The sequence below is a fragment of the Stegastes partitus genome, unplaced genomic scaffold (genome assembly GCF_000690725.1).
Source record: "Stegastes partitus isolate 25-593 unplaced genomic scaffold, Stegastes_partitus-1.0.2 Scaffold2507, whole genome shotgun sequence".
In the NCBI taxonomy this organism is placed as follows: domain Eukaryota; kingdom Metazoa; phylum Chordata; class Actinopteri; family Pomacentridae; genus Stegastes; species Stegastes partitus.
Genome location: NW_007580238.1, coordinates 36,423 through 50,343, shown reverse-complemented (window position 1 = coordinate 50,343; position 13,921 = coordinate 36,423). Strand labels below are relative to the sequence as shown.

The 13,921-nt window shown below is 39.5% G+C and overlaps 2 protein-coding genes across 2 annotated transcripts; one reads left to right on the top strand and one right to left on the bottom strand.

Annotated features, from left to right (window-relative positions):
* Window positions 1–996: 996 nt before the first annotated feature.
* LOC103375220 (extracellular calcium-sensing receptor-like) lies at window positions 997–5,858 on the bottom strand. The gene is made up of 8 exons (XM_008305437.1): window positions 5,635–5,858; window positions 5,178–5,508; window positions 4,352–4,639; window positions 3,306–3,857; window positions 3,004–3,225; window positions 2,102–2,225; window positions 1,503–1,975; window positions 997–1,419 (listed from the first exon to the last, which is right to left on the bottom strand). The coding sequence occupies exons 1-8, from the start codon at window positions 5,856–5,858 to the stop codon at window positions 997–999; spliced, it is 2,637 nt and encodes an 878-aa protein (XP_008303659.1).
* Window positions 5,859–7,501: 1,643 nt separating this feature from the next.
* On the top strand, window positions 7,502–13,478 carry LOC103375224 (extracellular calcium-sensing receptor-like). Its single transcript, XM_008305440.1, has 10 exons — window positions 7,502–7,505; window positions 7,602–7,761; window positions 8,939–9,227; window positions 9,308–9,394; window positions 9,783–9,974; window positions 10,395–10,664; window positions 10,725–10,928; window positions 11,019–11,225; window positions 12,339–12,462; window positions 12,577–13,478. Exons 1-10 carry the CDS (start codon window positions 7,502–7,504, stop codon window positions 13,476–13,478), a joined length of 2,439 nt encoding a protein of 812 aa, XP_008303662.1.
* The last annotated feature ends 443 nt before the right edge of the window (window positions 13,479–13,921 follow it).

Here is a 13,921-nt window from a genome sequence, read left to right as displayed (position 1 = left end):
GCCTGATAACTTTAATGAAGCCAAATTTATCACATTCAGCATGCTGATATTCTGTGCTGTCTGGATCACATTTATCCCAGCATACATCAGCTCTCCTGGAAAGTTCACTGTGGCTGTGGAAATATTTGCAATTTTATCTTCAGCCTTTGGCTTGTTAAGTAGTATTTTTGCACCCAAATGTTATATAATATTGGTGAAGCCAGAGAAAAATACCAAGAAACATGTCATGGGAATAAAGGAGAACAAAAAGGTATGATTTCTTTATTTTAACAAGTCGTATCACTTCTGACATACTTGTATTTAATGTACGATGGTGTTTTGTTTAAACAAAAAAAAAATTAAAACAGCAACTTTTCTGCAGAACTTGTTAATTTTGCCCTGTACAACAGATAGCAACTGTGTGTTATAGAATATAAAGTCCTTGATTTTAAGGACATGTTTTAATGTTTGCATTTAACATACATTCTACAAAGTTGAGTAATTCACCACTTAGCAATATTAAATATAGTGCAAATATGCTATACGTTCCTTTATTCTTATTTTTTAATCAGACAATAATCTGCTGTATTTTTTGACACTTTCAAATATTCATTATCAACAAAATAAAAGTTTCAAAAACCTCACTGTCTCCAAGTATTCATTATTTAATGACTTAAATAACTTGAAAGAATACATCAGTACAATGTTCACCATGTTCTGTTTATTTCAAAGTCTGTGTGACAACATTTTGCATATCGCAGTAATCGAAATGATGTTTACTCCAATGTCCTGGCAAAGAATTAAATTAAAATTATATAAACAAATATATACATGTACACTTTCTACTGTTTGGGACATGAAAAGCTGCTCCATAGGGGTGGGGGAAATGGCTTTAATAACATTGAGACAATAGTATATCAACAGCTTTATTGTAATTCCAGCATGAACAACACAGAGATATGTCGTTTAAATGTCTATTTTTTTCACACATGATTTTTCTGAACACATAATGTACCTTCACCTTTGCATCATGTGTTTCTTGCTGTTCTTTTCCGGTTTCAAAATCAGGATGTAGCACTTTGGAGCAAAAATGCAAAAAAGGAGCCCGAAGGCCGAGGCTAAAATAGCAAAAATATGAACAGCCACGGTGTATTTTCCAGCCGTGCTCACATAAACTGGGATAAAAGTAATCCACACTGCGAAGAATATCAGCATGCTGAAGGTGATGAATTTTGCCTCGTTAAAATTATCGGGTAGCTTTCGTGCCAAAAAAGCCGTTACGAAGCACATGCAGGCGAGGATGCCGATATATCCAAGAACACACCAGAAGCCAACCTCTGAACCAGTCACACACTCAATGATGATGGTGGCACTGTGATAATCTGTGTTACTGGTGGCGTGAGGTGGACTGGTGAGCAGCCAGATAAGACAGATTATTACCTGAGTGGAGGGAAAACAGTGTTGTTATTCAACTGAGACAGGTAAAATGATATTTGTTTAGCCAAGCTGGACAGTTTTTCTACCTGGACAGCTGTTCCTAAAAGCACACTGGCTCTCTGCTGGTTGGATCCAAACCACTTCATGACATTACTTCCTGGCAGTGTTGCTCGAAAAGCCATCAGGACCACCGCTGTCTTGGCCAGCAGGCAGGAAATGCAGAGGGCAAAACTGATCCCAAATGCTGGGTACCGGATGCGGCAAAGCCAGTCTGAAGGCTCCCCAATAAACAAGAGGCCAACAAGGAAACAGACGACAAGGAACACCAAGAGAAGGAAGCTCAACTCCATGTTGTTGGCCCGAACCAGTGGTGTGGCTTTATATGTGTGGAACAGGACAATGATGGAGATGGAAATAAAAGCTCCGAGGACAGATGCAACACACAACAGAATACCCACCAACTCGTGGTAAGACAGGTACTCGATAGTCTTTGGGATGCAGAGATTTCTGGCATTATTGGACCATGTGTCCTCTGAGCAGCGTGAGCACTCTAAAGCATCTGGTGAACGGAAAGAGAAGAGAACTTATTATTTTTAGTTTAGCAACACCATGTTTAAATGAAAGGTCAGTTTATGCTTGGATAAAAAGAAATTGAAAGAAAAGAGTGATAAAAGACAGAACTCACCAGTCATATTACTAACTTCTCCCTCTGCACATGGGACACAGTCATAACAGCAGATGGGTTCCCCTTTTCTCCTGGCGATGCGAGAACCTGGAGGACAACTGTCGCTGCACACAGACCGGAAAGCCTGAGAGGCAAAGTTGAGCCACTCAGAAAGCCATTATTATACTATCATCTTCAGAAAATAGGTATATTTTAAAAAAGTGGAAATAGTTTTGCAAATTGAATCTCACAAGATCAGAAAAAGAAGTTACTGATAAATCTGAAAAAAAAAACTGATGATAAAACTACAAAGAGGAAGTAATAGTGTAAGAGTCATACATTTTCACAAACTATTTTAATCACCGGATGATCAATAGTGAAATGCTCTTTAGATATTCATCGGGTGCAATGTTATAATGACGATTATACAATACCAGCAACTTAATCCATCCATCATCTATACACCTCTTAATCCTCACTAGGGTCAGTAGCATAATATTAATAATATGTTATAGCTTTTATTTTCTTGCAATATAGTTGCTGTATTTTTGAGCTTTAATAAGACATTTAAAAAAAAAGAAAGAAAGAACGTAGGAATGGTACTGCACATATAGTAATATTTTTACTACTACATTAATTTAGTAAATCTCTAAAATAACATTTCCATTTTTATAATCAGCTTAACTATTACCTATTCATAAATTAATGTGGTCATTATATTTAACTGCAAGTTGTTACAATATGGGGTCTTTCATGATGTTTATATTTGCAGCATTAACATGTAATTGAGTAGATTATATTTCGAGGTGACATTGAAATATGTTGCACAAAAATAAGAACAAATGAGCTGATGTTTTGATCAACAGTGCATACAAGAGTCTGAGAGGTGAACAAGGCCTCAAGCCTGTTTGCAGAGAACACACCTGCTTCCCTAAAGGCCACCGGATCGCTGAGTCGTTTATGACCAGGCTTCGTCCAGCGGACGACGAGGCGTCGTAGAAACCTACTTTAACCAAATGTAAGGAGCCGTCAGGCCTCCTCTGCCAGTTCAGTAGATCATAATAAGCAATGGGGTCTCCGTTTTGATCGAAGCTGATTTTCTCCCCCAGTGCAGAAAAATTTGCACGCTTCATGTAGTGAATGAGCTAAAGGAAGAAGGGAAACAGGTTATTTAAACATAAAATATAGGGCTTCGTGATCATATTTAACCTACAATTAGTCTCACCTGCCAAGGTTTAAAATTCTTTGGGTCTGCACAGGTGCCATTTAAGAAAGGCCCCTTTCCAATTTTGCAAATACTCATGTCTTGCAAAGCGTGAGCCACCAGATACACGGCCTTGTAGACATTATAAGACACTCTCAGCTGTGTCACATCAGAATAAGGAGAGTAAACATCATTTAAATCCTCCATCCCGTCACACGGCGGTCTGTCCAGGTAGCTGACAGCCCCATGAGAGTGTTTGTTCACTGACCCATTGAGACGACACTTGAACGTCTCTTCCCAAAATTCTGCCAAGAAAGCCGATTTATGAATGTGGGCTGGATTGAGGCTGGTGAGATGTCGCTTCAGCCCTGGAATCACGGCGGCCCTTCGGATGGCAAATCCCAGCGTCCCCGTCAGGAGATCTGCAGACTTTTCCCAGAGAGATTTGGCGGTGGCCCAGGCCTCGCTGGTGATCCACTGCAGGCCGGATATGTTTCGACGTCGGACCTCTCTCAGAATGCCCTGCATCTCCGACTCACTACAAAAGTTAATGATGACCTTTGACGACGACATCTAATGAGTGAAAAGGAGATTTAATGTATTATTTAAACAGTATCAAGATTGAATTATGGTTTGTTCACATTGTCTATTTTATATAAACTACAACTCATGTTCAAGTATTTTCATTATTAATTAATGTAACATAAGAGACTTTTTCAACTGTTAATAAACTACAACTGAACATCAATTAAAAGCTACTGCAGCAATGAAACAATTACTCTTGTTATTATTTTCTAATTTTAGAGGGTATCAAAACATAGTAATGCCATAGAAAACAACATTATAGCAGGCTATTTTGTCTGGTTGAAGAAATCTACATTTTATTATGTTGTTACGTTGACTATACACTAACACACCACAATCTACAGCCCCAAATGAATGTACAGTTGATGCAGCATCTTTTAAAAATCATACAGCAGCCTTTGTTGCATGTGTTTCTTATTATGTAATCTTCATTTTCTACGTTTACCCTCTCATATGAGGAATTTGTCGTGATGCAGAGATACCTGAATAACATCCAGAAGCTCATCCAGAGCCTGCTGACTGAGCGTTACAGGGTAGAAGTGAGTGTAGGCAGCACAGACGCCGTACTGCACTGACTCCTGAAGGAAGAGCTGGATGGCAAAGCGGGCGTAATCGGATTCCACACCGATGACTCCCACCCAAGTCCAGCTGAAGTAGCTGACGAGCTGAGCCAGGGCTCTGACCTGGAAGGTGTCACTGGGCATGGTGCGCATGAAGGTGGGAAATTCCCTTTGGTTGCTCAGACAGCTGCAGGATGCAAAATAGCTCACCTGGAATAGTAGAAAATAGTAGTTAACCTTTTGCTCTCTGTCTTTGCTGAATAGGCTGTTGAACAAGCATCAGGTTTCGCCAAAAATACCGCTGTCATTACAAGCATTCAGTGGTGCACAGCTACGCCTTCACTTGAAAAAGGGAGCTGTGAGGGGAAAATTATAGCTTGAAAGTAAGATTTTGTCATGTTCAACACTGTGAGCACAATAGTACAATGAAACACAATGTTCAGCAAATTTCCAGTGAAAACAATCTTCCACTATCCACCAACTTGGTTTATTTTGCATTTTTAAATGAGTTTTTCTACACGAGTTGAGGAAATCTTACTTCACTGCATTTTCAAAACACACAGAATTAGCTGCAAAATGCATGAACGTTAAAAATGGGGTCACTTATGAACAGTTATGGTTTCGTGAAACACTTTTTACAGGCATTGACAATTTTTCAGTAATATGGTGAAATCATAAAAGGTTTATTTAACCTGTCAGAAAGACATATTAATGGCATTTTCACAACAAAAGAGCTCAGATGTCTCACCAGGGGGATGTGGAAAGAACCCAGACTTCGTAGCAGAGCCATAGACTCCCCCGAGCCAGCATCTCCTATGATTACGGAGGATACAGTCCTGTTTATGGCAGCACAACCTAATTTAGAGCCATTGTTTTTTCCCTGCCTTTCATCTCTGTTCACGCTTTCTGGCTGGCCGTTCACCAACAGCAAAGATGCTCTCAAAGACACGGGTATGTCGTCACAGCTGTCACGGATGTGGAAACCTAACTTGAGCTGTGGCAGGAGATCACTGCGCTGGTTGATTTCTTGGATGGCAAAAGCCATGGTCTGCATCCAGCGCAAGGCACGAGAGCTGAAACTGAGAAAGAAAATGGAAAAGCATTTCATCACACACTACAAATATCCTTATATAAATGCCCTGGACAAAAAGAAATCTGTGTGTACCACACAAGTAAACCAATCAGATGAATCACCAAAAACTTACTATTTATACATAGTAGGTGCTGGTTTTGCATTATATGTTACAAGAGAGGACAAAGGGCTGTAATGTAGAGGAAATAAGCCCCCTACAACTACGTCTCCATCTTCGTACAGACTGTTTTTCTCTTCTTCCCCCAAGAAAACACAGTCATCCAGAGCAGCAGCTGAGCCAGGTTTGCCGCTAATAACAAGAAGAAACATAAGAAGCTTTACAGCCAGCAAAGCCATGACTGGCCCCGGTTTGAAGGAAAGCTCAGATCTTTCAACGGCTGAATATACAAGTGTTTCCACCCTCACACACAAAGAATTCTGATATTTTAGGGCACAATTGATTTATATACTACAAATCTGAGGGAACCGCCCAGACACAGTTCCTGTGACGTCATTGAGGCTAATACCTGATGTTGTGATGTACAGTAAATGGAAAACAAATATTTTAATAATCAGCTCAGCTTAGTTTCACTTGCTGTATATAACATATATGTATTTTAACTGCTTAATATTATTGTTGTTATTGTTATTATTTTGATTGCTACTGTCACTGGTATTGCTTTATTGTCGTCGTCGTCGTCGTCTTGGTTGTTGTTATTGTCATTGTTGTTGTCATGTTATTATTGTTATTGCCATTGTTGATGTTGTTGTTATTGTTGTTCTTGTCATCATTATTGTTGTTATTGTCATCATTGACATGGTTAATGTTGTTGCTGTTGTTTGTGTTGTTGTCGTGATTGTTATTGTTGTTGTGACCGTTATTGCCTTAACTTATTTTTGCTGTTATTGTCATTGTTATTGCAGTTACTGTTGTTATTGTCATTGGTTTTGTTGTTATTGTTGTCATCATCATTGTTGTTGTTGTTGCCAGTGTTGTTGACATTGTTATTGCTGTTGTTGTAATTGGCATCTTTGTAACTATTATTGGCATTGTCGTCCTTGTTGTTGTTGTTGTTGTTGTTGTTGTTATTAGACTGTAGTGTTTTTGTTTATTTTTTTTCAGATTCATACAGCTTTTGTCGTACACTTTATCTGTGGGGGCCTTGTAGTAAAAGCAGCATTTCAGCAACACATCAGCGTTTATCCTCCACCGCTGTCTTCCCTGCATGTGTTCTGTTTGCTTTTGCAGGACTCGTGGTGCAGAATAAAATCACTGTAGTTACATATAAAAGGAGAAAAAAACGTGCTGGTAAAAATGGAGTCAATACACAAGCTGTGTTAACAGCTATAACAGCTTTAAGTATGGTTCATCAAACATAGAAACATGGAATGAAAAACAGCATGTGTGGCCTCTTTTGCAGTTTCCTTATTGGACGTTAGGCTGGACCTGCTTTGCTCATTCGTGTAACAGTGAGCTTTGTCTGTGTCCCGGTGGGCTGCTATTGCGATAGCTCCCAATGTGACACAGACGTCTTTGTTTTTCACTTTTTTATTGACTAGTTTATCTGACTTGTTCATCGCTGGGAAACACAAAAGAAACAACAAATAATTCTGTATAAACCAACCATTATCAAACACACGTCGAAAGAAAAACATCTGCTTAATGACCACAAAGTTGAATTTTCTCCTCTTTAAAACCATTCGATTCAAAACAGAACCTTCAGTAAGGTAGGATTTGTATCAGTGGATGGCACTGATTTTGTCCTCATAAATTAACCTAAATTGTAAAGTCTGTTTATTTTAGTTTTTTATTTCTATCTCTGATTAAATCATTTATTTCATCAGTCTGCATTAACCTACTTTAAAGAAATTAGGTGGGGCTGCTGATGTCCAATCCAGAGACACTCTGTCATCAATAACAGGAAGGTCACATCTGTATATAACTTGCCTTATTCTTGCCGTCCGTCTCTCTCTCTCTCTCTGCCTCTCTGTCTTTGGGGATGTGTAACAATATGTCTTTGCTTGCATTATCTCTCTTTCTTTACTCTGTAAGTGTCCTCACCTTAACTTACAACTCAATTTCCAGTTTTACCTCCACAGTCACATCTGCAGCCACAGTATGCACTCTTCAAAACAGCTTTGAGCCAAGTTTTGTGGCCAAGGGTGACTTTGTTATCGGAGGGATCTTTCCCCTCCACTATAACCAGGAAATGCCAGATCTTAACAGCACCTACAGACCGCCACCAGTGAAGTGCAACGGGTGAGCTCAGCAGAGTGTGTAACCTATTTTTTTCCAGCTAAATGATGTGTGATTTTGTTGCTTTGACATGTCAAAGGCATGTTAAATAGACTTGCTTACACAGAATGTATGTATTCAGAATTCAGTGTTACTTTCATTTCCAATATATATTCAATGCTGTCCTGACCTGACCTGCACTTTGTGTTTCAGATTCAGGTCTGAGTAAATAAAAAATAAGAGACACAAAGCAACAGAGTAACCCATCCAAAGCAACTTACAAGTGATTACAATTCTGTTTTGGTCAAGAAAGCCTGTAATTTAGTACTATTTAAATGACTTTTTTCAACTTAGAAGTGTACCAGTACATAAAAATGCATGTATTTTCTCTAAAATGAATGCTAAATTACATGTATTTTCAACATAACACCTAAAAAAAAATACAAAATTAAATTAAAGTCACAGACCTGCATTAAAAAAAAAGACATACGGTAACATAAAAAGGTTATTCTATCTTAAATCATCAGGGTCTATCTCTGATTTGCTTGAAACTTTATTCTAAACTGTATATATTTAAATTGTATCTGTGAAATTTTAACTTGATATATATATAATATACTTTCAGGATGTATTTTTACAACAGTTTTTGCATTCTTGTGACTATTGATTGTTTTGTTAATGTGTGTTCAAAGGTGGGATTCTTCAGCTTCATTATTTTTCATGTTTCAACTCATCCATATTTAGACAGTATTTGATCTACTTATCTAATATTACAGATGCTGAATCACTGGAATTATGAGAAATAACAGCGACAATTTCAGGCTTTTATCTTTAATAGTTCCTGAGATATTTTCATCTAAACATAGCTTCAAATTTCTATGTGTGGAAAAAATATGCTGAAAGTGAGTCAACATGCATTTTTTAATGTTGTCTCCAAAAGTATTTGATATATCAAACTAAATTTCCACAAATATTCGTATGCATATCTATAGTTTAAATAGAAATTTTTTAAACAGTTGCAATTGAATGACCCATAAGTGAAATGAGGATGAGAAAATGAGGGGGAAAAGAGGCTACAGATGAAAATGCATTAATTCCTTAAATCATGACAACATCTCAGCCTCTGATTTTGCTTTTCCTCCACTGTTGCTGTGTTCTATGCGTGTTTGTGGCGTGTGCATCTGCGCCTGCTGAGCTACAGATTTGATCCCAGGGCTTTCCGCTGGGCTCAGACCATGAGGCTGGCAGTGGAGGAGATAAACCAGAGTCCAGAGCTGTTGCCCAATTACACCCTGGGGTACAAAATCTTTGATTCATGTGCGTATCCGCTGACCGGCCAGAGGGCTGCTCTGGCTGTGCTGAACGGGCTGAGCGAGGATGACTCTCCCATGTGCAGCAGCTCTTCTCCGCTTCTTGCTGTGATTGGAGAGTCTGGTTCTGCTCAGTCCATCGTGGTGTCAAGAATCCTGCAGCCGTTCAGGATCCCAATGGTAGTGTTGACTCTTATCCTCTGTAATCCCCCAAACCTTGATGTTATTTTGTGATCTACACTGTGCTCTGCTTTACACAGATCAGCTACTTTTCTTCGTGTGCTTGTTTAACTGACAGAAGAAAATATCCGACCTTCTTCAGAGTTATCCCCAATGATGACTATCAGGTAAGAGTTTGAAATCACATTTAAAAGTCGGACAATATGCCAGTGCTACAGTAAAAAATGTTATATTTGTAAAAAAAAAAAAAAAAGAAAGAAAAAACAATTCTGTAAAAACCCTCTCAAGACATTAAGCTTGATACAAATAATTTACTAAGATCACTGCTATGTCCTTGTCCTGTTATGCATTAGAATCAATTGAAGATTTTGAGATTAACCCAGCAGGTAATCCAAACATTTAGATGTTCTATCTTCTCACTGTATAACATACACATTTCATAATACTTTGCAGTGAAATATCAAATCAAAAGCAAATAATTCACACTTATTATTCAAATAATGTCAATTAACTACAGTTCTGAGACCAAGTGAGTTCTTTTCTGTTGAACTCCAGGTAAAGGCCATCGCTCAGCTGCTGGTTCGCTTCAACTGGACCTGGGTGGGGCTCGTGCGAGGGGACCATGAATACGGCCGTTTCGCTGTGCAAGGCTTACTGAGGGAATTACAGGGCACTAAAGTGTGTGTGGCGTACCAAGAAATGATCCCTCTGCTCTACAATCAGCAGAGGGCACTGGAGATCATGGAGGTAGATAGAAGGAAGCACTGACTTAGGTTTTATAGCACCAGACATAGTGCTGTGATTTGTGCTATTAAACCCTCCATGTGTAGAATTTTTGCTGCTATTTGTCCAAAAAATTGACAATTCTGGAAACTGTTGCACTGAGATAGTGGACTTTTAGCCTATTTATGTCAGTGTCGCAACAGTCCATGCACAGGAGTAAAAGGGCATATTGGTGTGTACTGGCATTCTCTTTTAGGTGTCACCAAATTTAGAAATGTTCAAATCCTAAATGTCAGAACTTTAACGAATGTACTTATTTCAAATGGTATATTGTTAAATGTTATGTAACGTATATTGCAACTATAAGTCTGGATCTATGTCACTAAGTTTAAATCTGCTTTCTTTTTTCTTTTTCTTTCATCTTTCGTGTACTTCCCCACAAAGGTGATGCGCAGCTCTTTGGCAAAAGTAGTGGTGGTGTTTTCAGCTGAGGGGGAAATGACACCTTTCTTGAGAGACTACATGGCACAAAACATCACCGGAATCCAGTGGGTGGCCAGCGAGGCCTGGGTCACAGCGTCTGTCTTCACCGGGAGCGAGTATTACCCCTACCTGGGAGGCACCATTGGGTTTGGCATCAGGAAAGGTCAGATCTCCAGACTCAGTGACTATCTGCAGACAGTAAACCCTCACAATTATCCCAACAATCCTCTGGTGCAGGAGCTGTGGGAGGCTCTGTACGGTTGCAGTCCTTCTCTGTCCTCTGCCTCCCAGCTGTCGCCTTGTTCAGGACAGGAGTCTCTGTTGGAACAGCATTCAGCCTACATGAATACATCCAGCCCCAGAGTGGCCTATAATGTCTATAAGGCTGTATATGCTGTCGCTCATTCCCTGCACAACCTTCTTCGTTGCCAACCAGGCAGTGGACCCTTTCAGAACAACTCATGTGCTCTAAGCAACAGCATACTCCCCTGGCAGGTATAATCCAGTTCTTACTGTTACAGTTTTGTATTTGATATCTTGTTTGAGGTATTTTAGTGTATTTCATAATAAACTTTGGTTTTGAAGCTGCAGCACTACCTCCAGGAAGTCAAGTTCACCATTGCAGAGGAAGAGGTGAACTTTGACCTGAAGGGCGACTCCATCCCTTATTATGACGTTATCAACTGGCAAAGAGGCACAAGCGGGAACATTGAATTTGTCAACGTGGGCTTGTTTGACGGAACCAAGCCTGCTGGAGATGAGCTGGTGATCCAGGAGGACAGGATAATGTGGGCGGGGCATCAGAGTGAGGCAAGCTGCTCACACTGTGTTTTTACCTTCATCAGATGCCAACTGTTGAAGTTCTGTAGGTTGAGGTGGAGGTAAGTCAGGTGGGCAGGACAGTCTGGATCTGATGTGGGTCCCTTTGCATTCTTATAATAAAGAGTAGATCATCAAAGCTGGAGCGTATAATCCACTTCTCAGTGGGCCAATCGCAGATAAGCATCTACACCAGTTTCTTCTCAGTTCCCAGTAAGCAGGGAACCTTTCTGCAACATTTGCTAACATTACCTACATGTTCTAAAAATGTTTAAAAGTAGGGGAAAAAAAATGTATATAAAGTTTAAGGAATGTTTTAAGGATATTTACTGGTTCCAATCATGTTCCTATGAGGTTACAAGTTGACTAAGACAAAAAAATAAATAAAAAACATTCAGAGGATGTTTGGAGGACGTTGTCAGATTATGTTACAAGATCACAAAAGAACTTTGTCAAACCAACATTAAAAGAAAAAGAAATCAAAATATTTTCAAGGCCTCTGATGACACAATGTTCTCTATAGAAACGTTCCTGTAATGTAAGATAATAACAAATGTAGAACCTTTTGCTTGCAATGTTTTGAGGATGTTTTTGGGATGCTGCTGTTGGGAACGTTTTTCTATAAAACATTTCCACAATGTTACATAAAAACAAAGGATGGACATTCTCAATGCAACATTCAGAAAATGTTTGAAGAACATTCTTAGAGCCTCTTCAGAGAACTTTAGTGTGCCTTGAAGAACAACGTTTTGAGAACTAAAAGAAAATTTTGCTCTAAAAGCATTTTTATAACAGCACAGTTCTAGCTGGATGATATAGCCTGACCAAATAATGTAGTTCTGAAATATTTTAAAAGTGGCTAATCCTGAGTTTCCTTTTCAAATTAATATGAAAATCAGAAATACTTAATTGATCCCAGAGGGGTTATTGCCTCCGCAGCAGTTGCTCTGATTGAAAGTGTTTGAAACCATGTCCTAAAAATATAAACATAAGTAGATAGGTATAAGCATAAAATGTAAAAAAGAAAATGTGCATTTTACTAAATCAATAATTGATTCCGCTTTAATATGTTTCCTGTCTGTGCAGGTGCCGGTGTCTGTATGCAGTGCCAGCTGTCTTCCAGGGTCCAGGAAGGCTGTCCGTCGTGGGGAGCCTGTCTGCTGCTTTGACTGTGTACCATGTGACAGTGGCAAAACTAGCAATCAGACAAGTGAGTTTTAACACAGGGAATAAAAACCCCAATAACTCATATTTAATCCTATCGCAATTGCAACCAGTTAGTTCAAATGAGTTGCTCTTTTTGTGACCGTCTTTGTTTTTTTAGATTCAATAGAATGCACATTTTGTCCTGAGAACTTCTGGTCAAATGAAGACAGAACGTCCTGCATCCCCAAGAAGGTGGAGTTTCTGGCCTATGACTCTTTGGGTATAGCCCTGACGGTAATCTCTGCGGTGGGTGCCTGCCTCACTATAGCCGTTTTTGCGGTGTTCTTCCACCACAGAAACACAGCCATCGTCCGTGTGAACAACTCCGAGCTCAGCTTCTTCATCCTCTTCGCGCTGACGCTGTGTTTCCTCTGTTCTCTGGTTTTCATCGGAGAGCCCACATTCTGGTCCTGCATGCTCCGCCACACTGCCTTTAGCATCACATTTTCACTCTGCATCTCTTGCATCCTTGGAAAGACTCTGGTGGTCTTGGCTGCTTTCACTGCCACCAGGCCAGGCAACAACATCATGAAGTGGCTGGGTCCAAAGCAGCAGAGGGCCATTATCTTTAGCTGCACTCTGGTTCAAGTGGTCATCTGTGCCGCTTGGCTAATTGACGCTCCCCCTTATCCATCCCGGAATACTAAATACGAACGCTCAAAGATCATCCTGGAGTGTAGTGTGGGATCTAGTCTTGCTTTCTGGTGCGTTCTGGGATATATTGGTCTGCAAGCCTGTCTCTGCTTTGTGCTGGCCTTTCTCGCCCGGAAGTTGCCGGGCAACTTCAATGAGGCCAAGTTCATCACTTTCAGCATGTTGATCTTCTGCGCTGTGTGGCTGGCATTCATCCCCGCTTACATCAGCTCACCTGGAAACTATGCAGACGCAGTGGAGTCATTTGCCATTCTGGCCTCCAGCTTTGGCCTGCTGTTCTGCCTGTTCGCTCCAAAGTGTTACATTATTCTACTGAAGCCAGAAAAAAATACAAAACAGCATCTAATGGGAAAAGAAAAGAAGTAGCATGTCTATGTTATCCTATTAAATAAAACATCAGAAATGTCTATTGAATGATCAATGGTATATCTTTACATATTTATTTCACTTTTGTATTGACTGTGCAGTGACATGCATACAACTGATGTTACACCATAGTGATTTTAGTAGAGTGCACCACATAATAAATGTGTAATTAGTGTGTCCAATAATTGGAAATTTCAAAATAATAAAGACATTCTGCAGTAAATGTTCTTTTGAGTTTCTGAGGCTCAGTTCATTGAAAACAAACAAACAAAAAAACCTTCCACTCATTCACTCCACTGCTATACCAGTAAACTTTAGTTTAGGATTGATTCTAGGTCAGTGAGTTTGGAATTGCAAATAGTAGACAAGAAAACCATATAATCCATAATTACTGAGTAAACTGTATGAATCCAAATGATTTAGACATTTTTTGAAACCTCTAT

What these genes read in the sequence shown, in the direction of transcription:
- LOC103375220 (XM_008305437.1), bottom strand. Translation starts at nt 5,858, where the DNA reads ATGGCTTTGCTGGCTGTAAAGCTTCTTATGTTTCTTCTTGTTATTAGC. An exon ending in GTTCTTTCCACATCCCCCTG is followed by an intron (nt 4,640 to 5,177) that starts GTGAGACATCTG and finishes CTACTATTCCAG; the next exon opens with GTGAGCTATTTTGCATCCTG. An exon ending in AGAATTTTAAACCTTGGCAG is followed by an intron (nt 3,226 to 3,305) that starts GTGAGACTAATT and finishes TTCTTCCTTTAG; the next exon opens with CTCATTCACTACATGAAGCG.
- LOC103375224 (XM_008305440.1), top strand. An exon ending in AGCCGTTCAGGATCCCAATG is followed by an intron (nt 9,228 to 9,307) that starts GTAGTGTTGACT and finishes TGCTTTACACAG; the next exon opens with ATCAGCTACTTTTCTTCGTG. An exon ending in ATTATCCCAACAATCCTCTG is followed by an intron (nt 10,665 to 10,724) that starts GTGCAGGAGCTG and finishes TCTGCCTCCCAG; the next exon opens with CTGTCGCCTTGTTCAGGACA.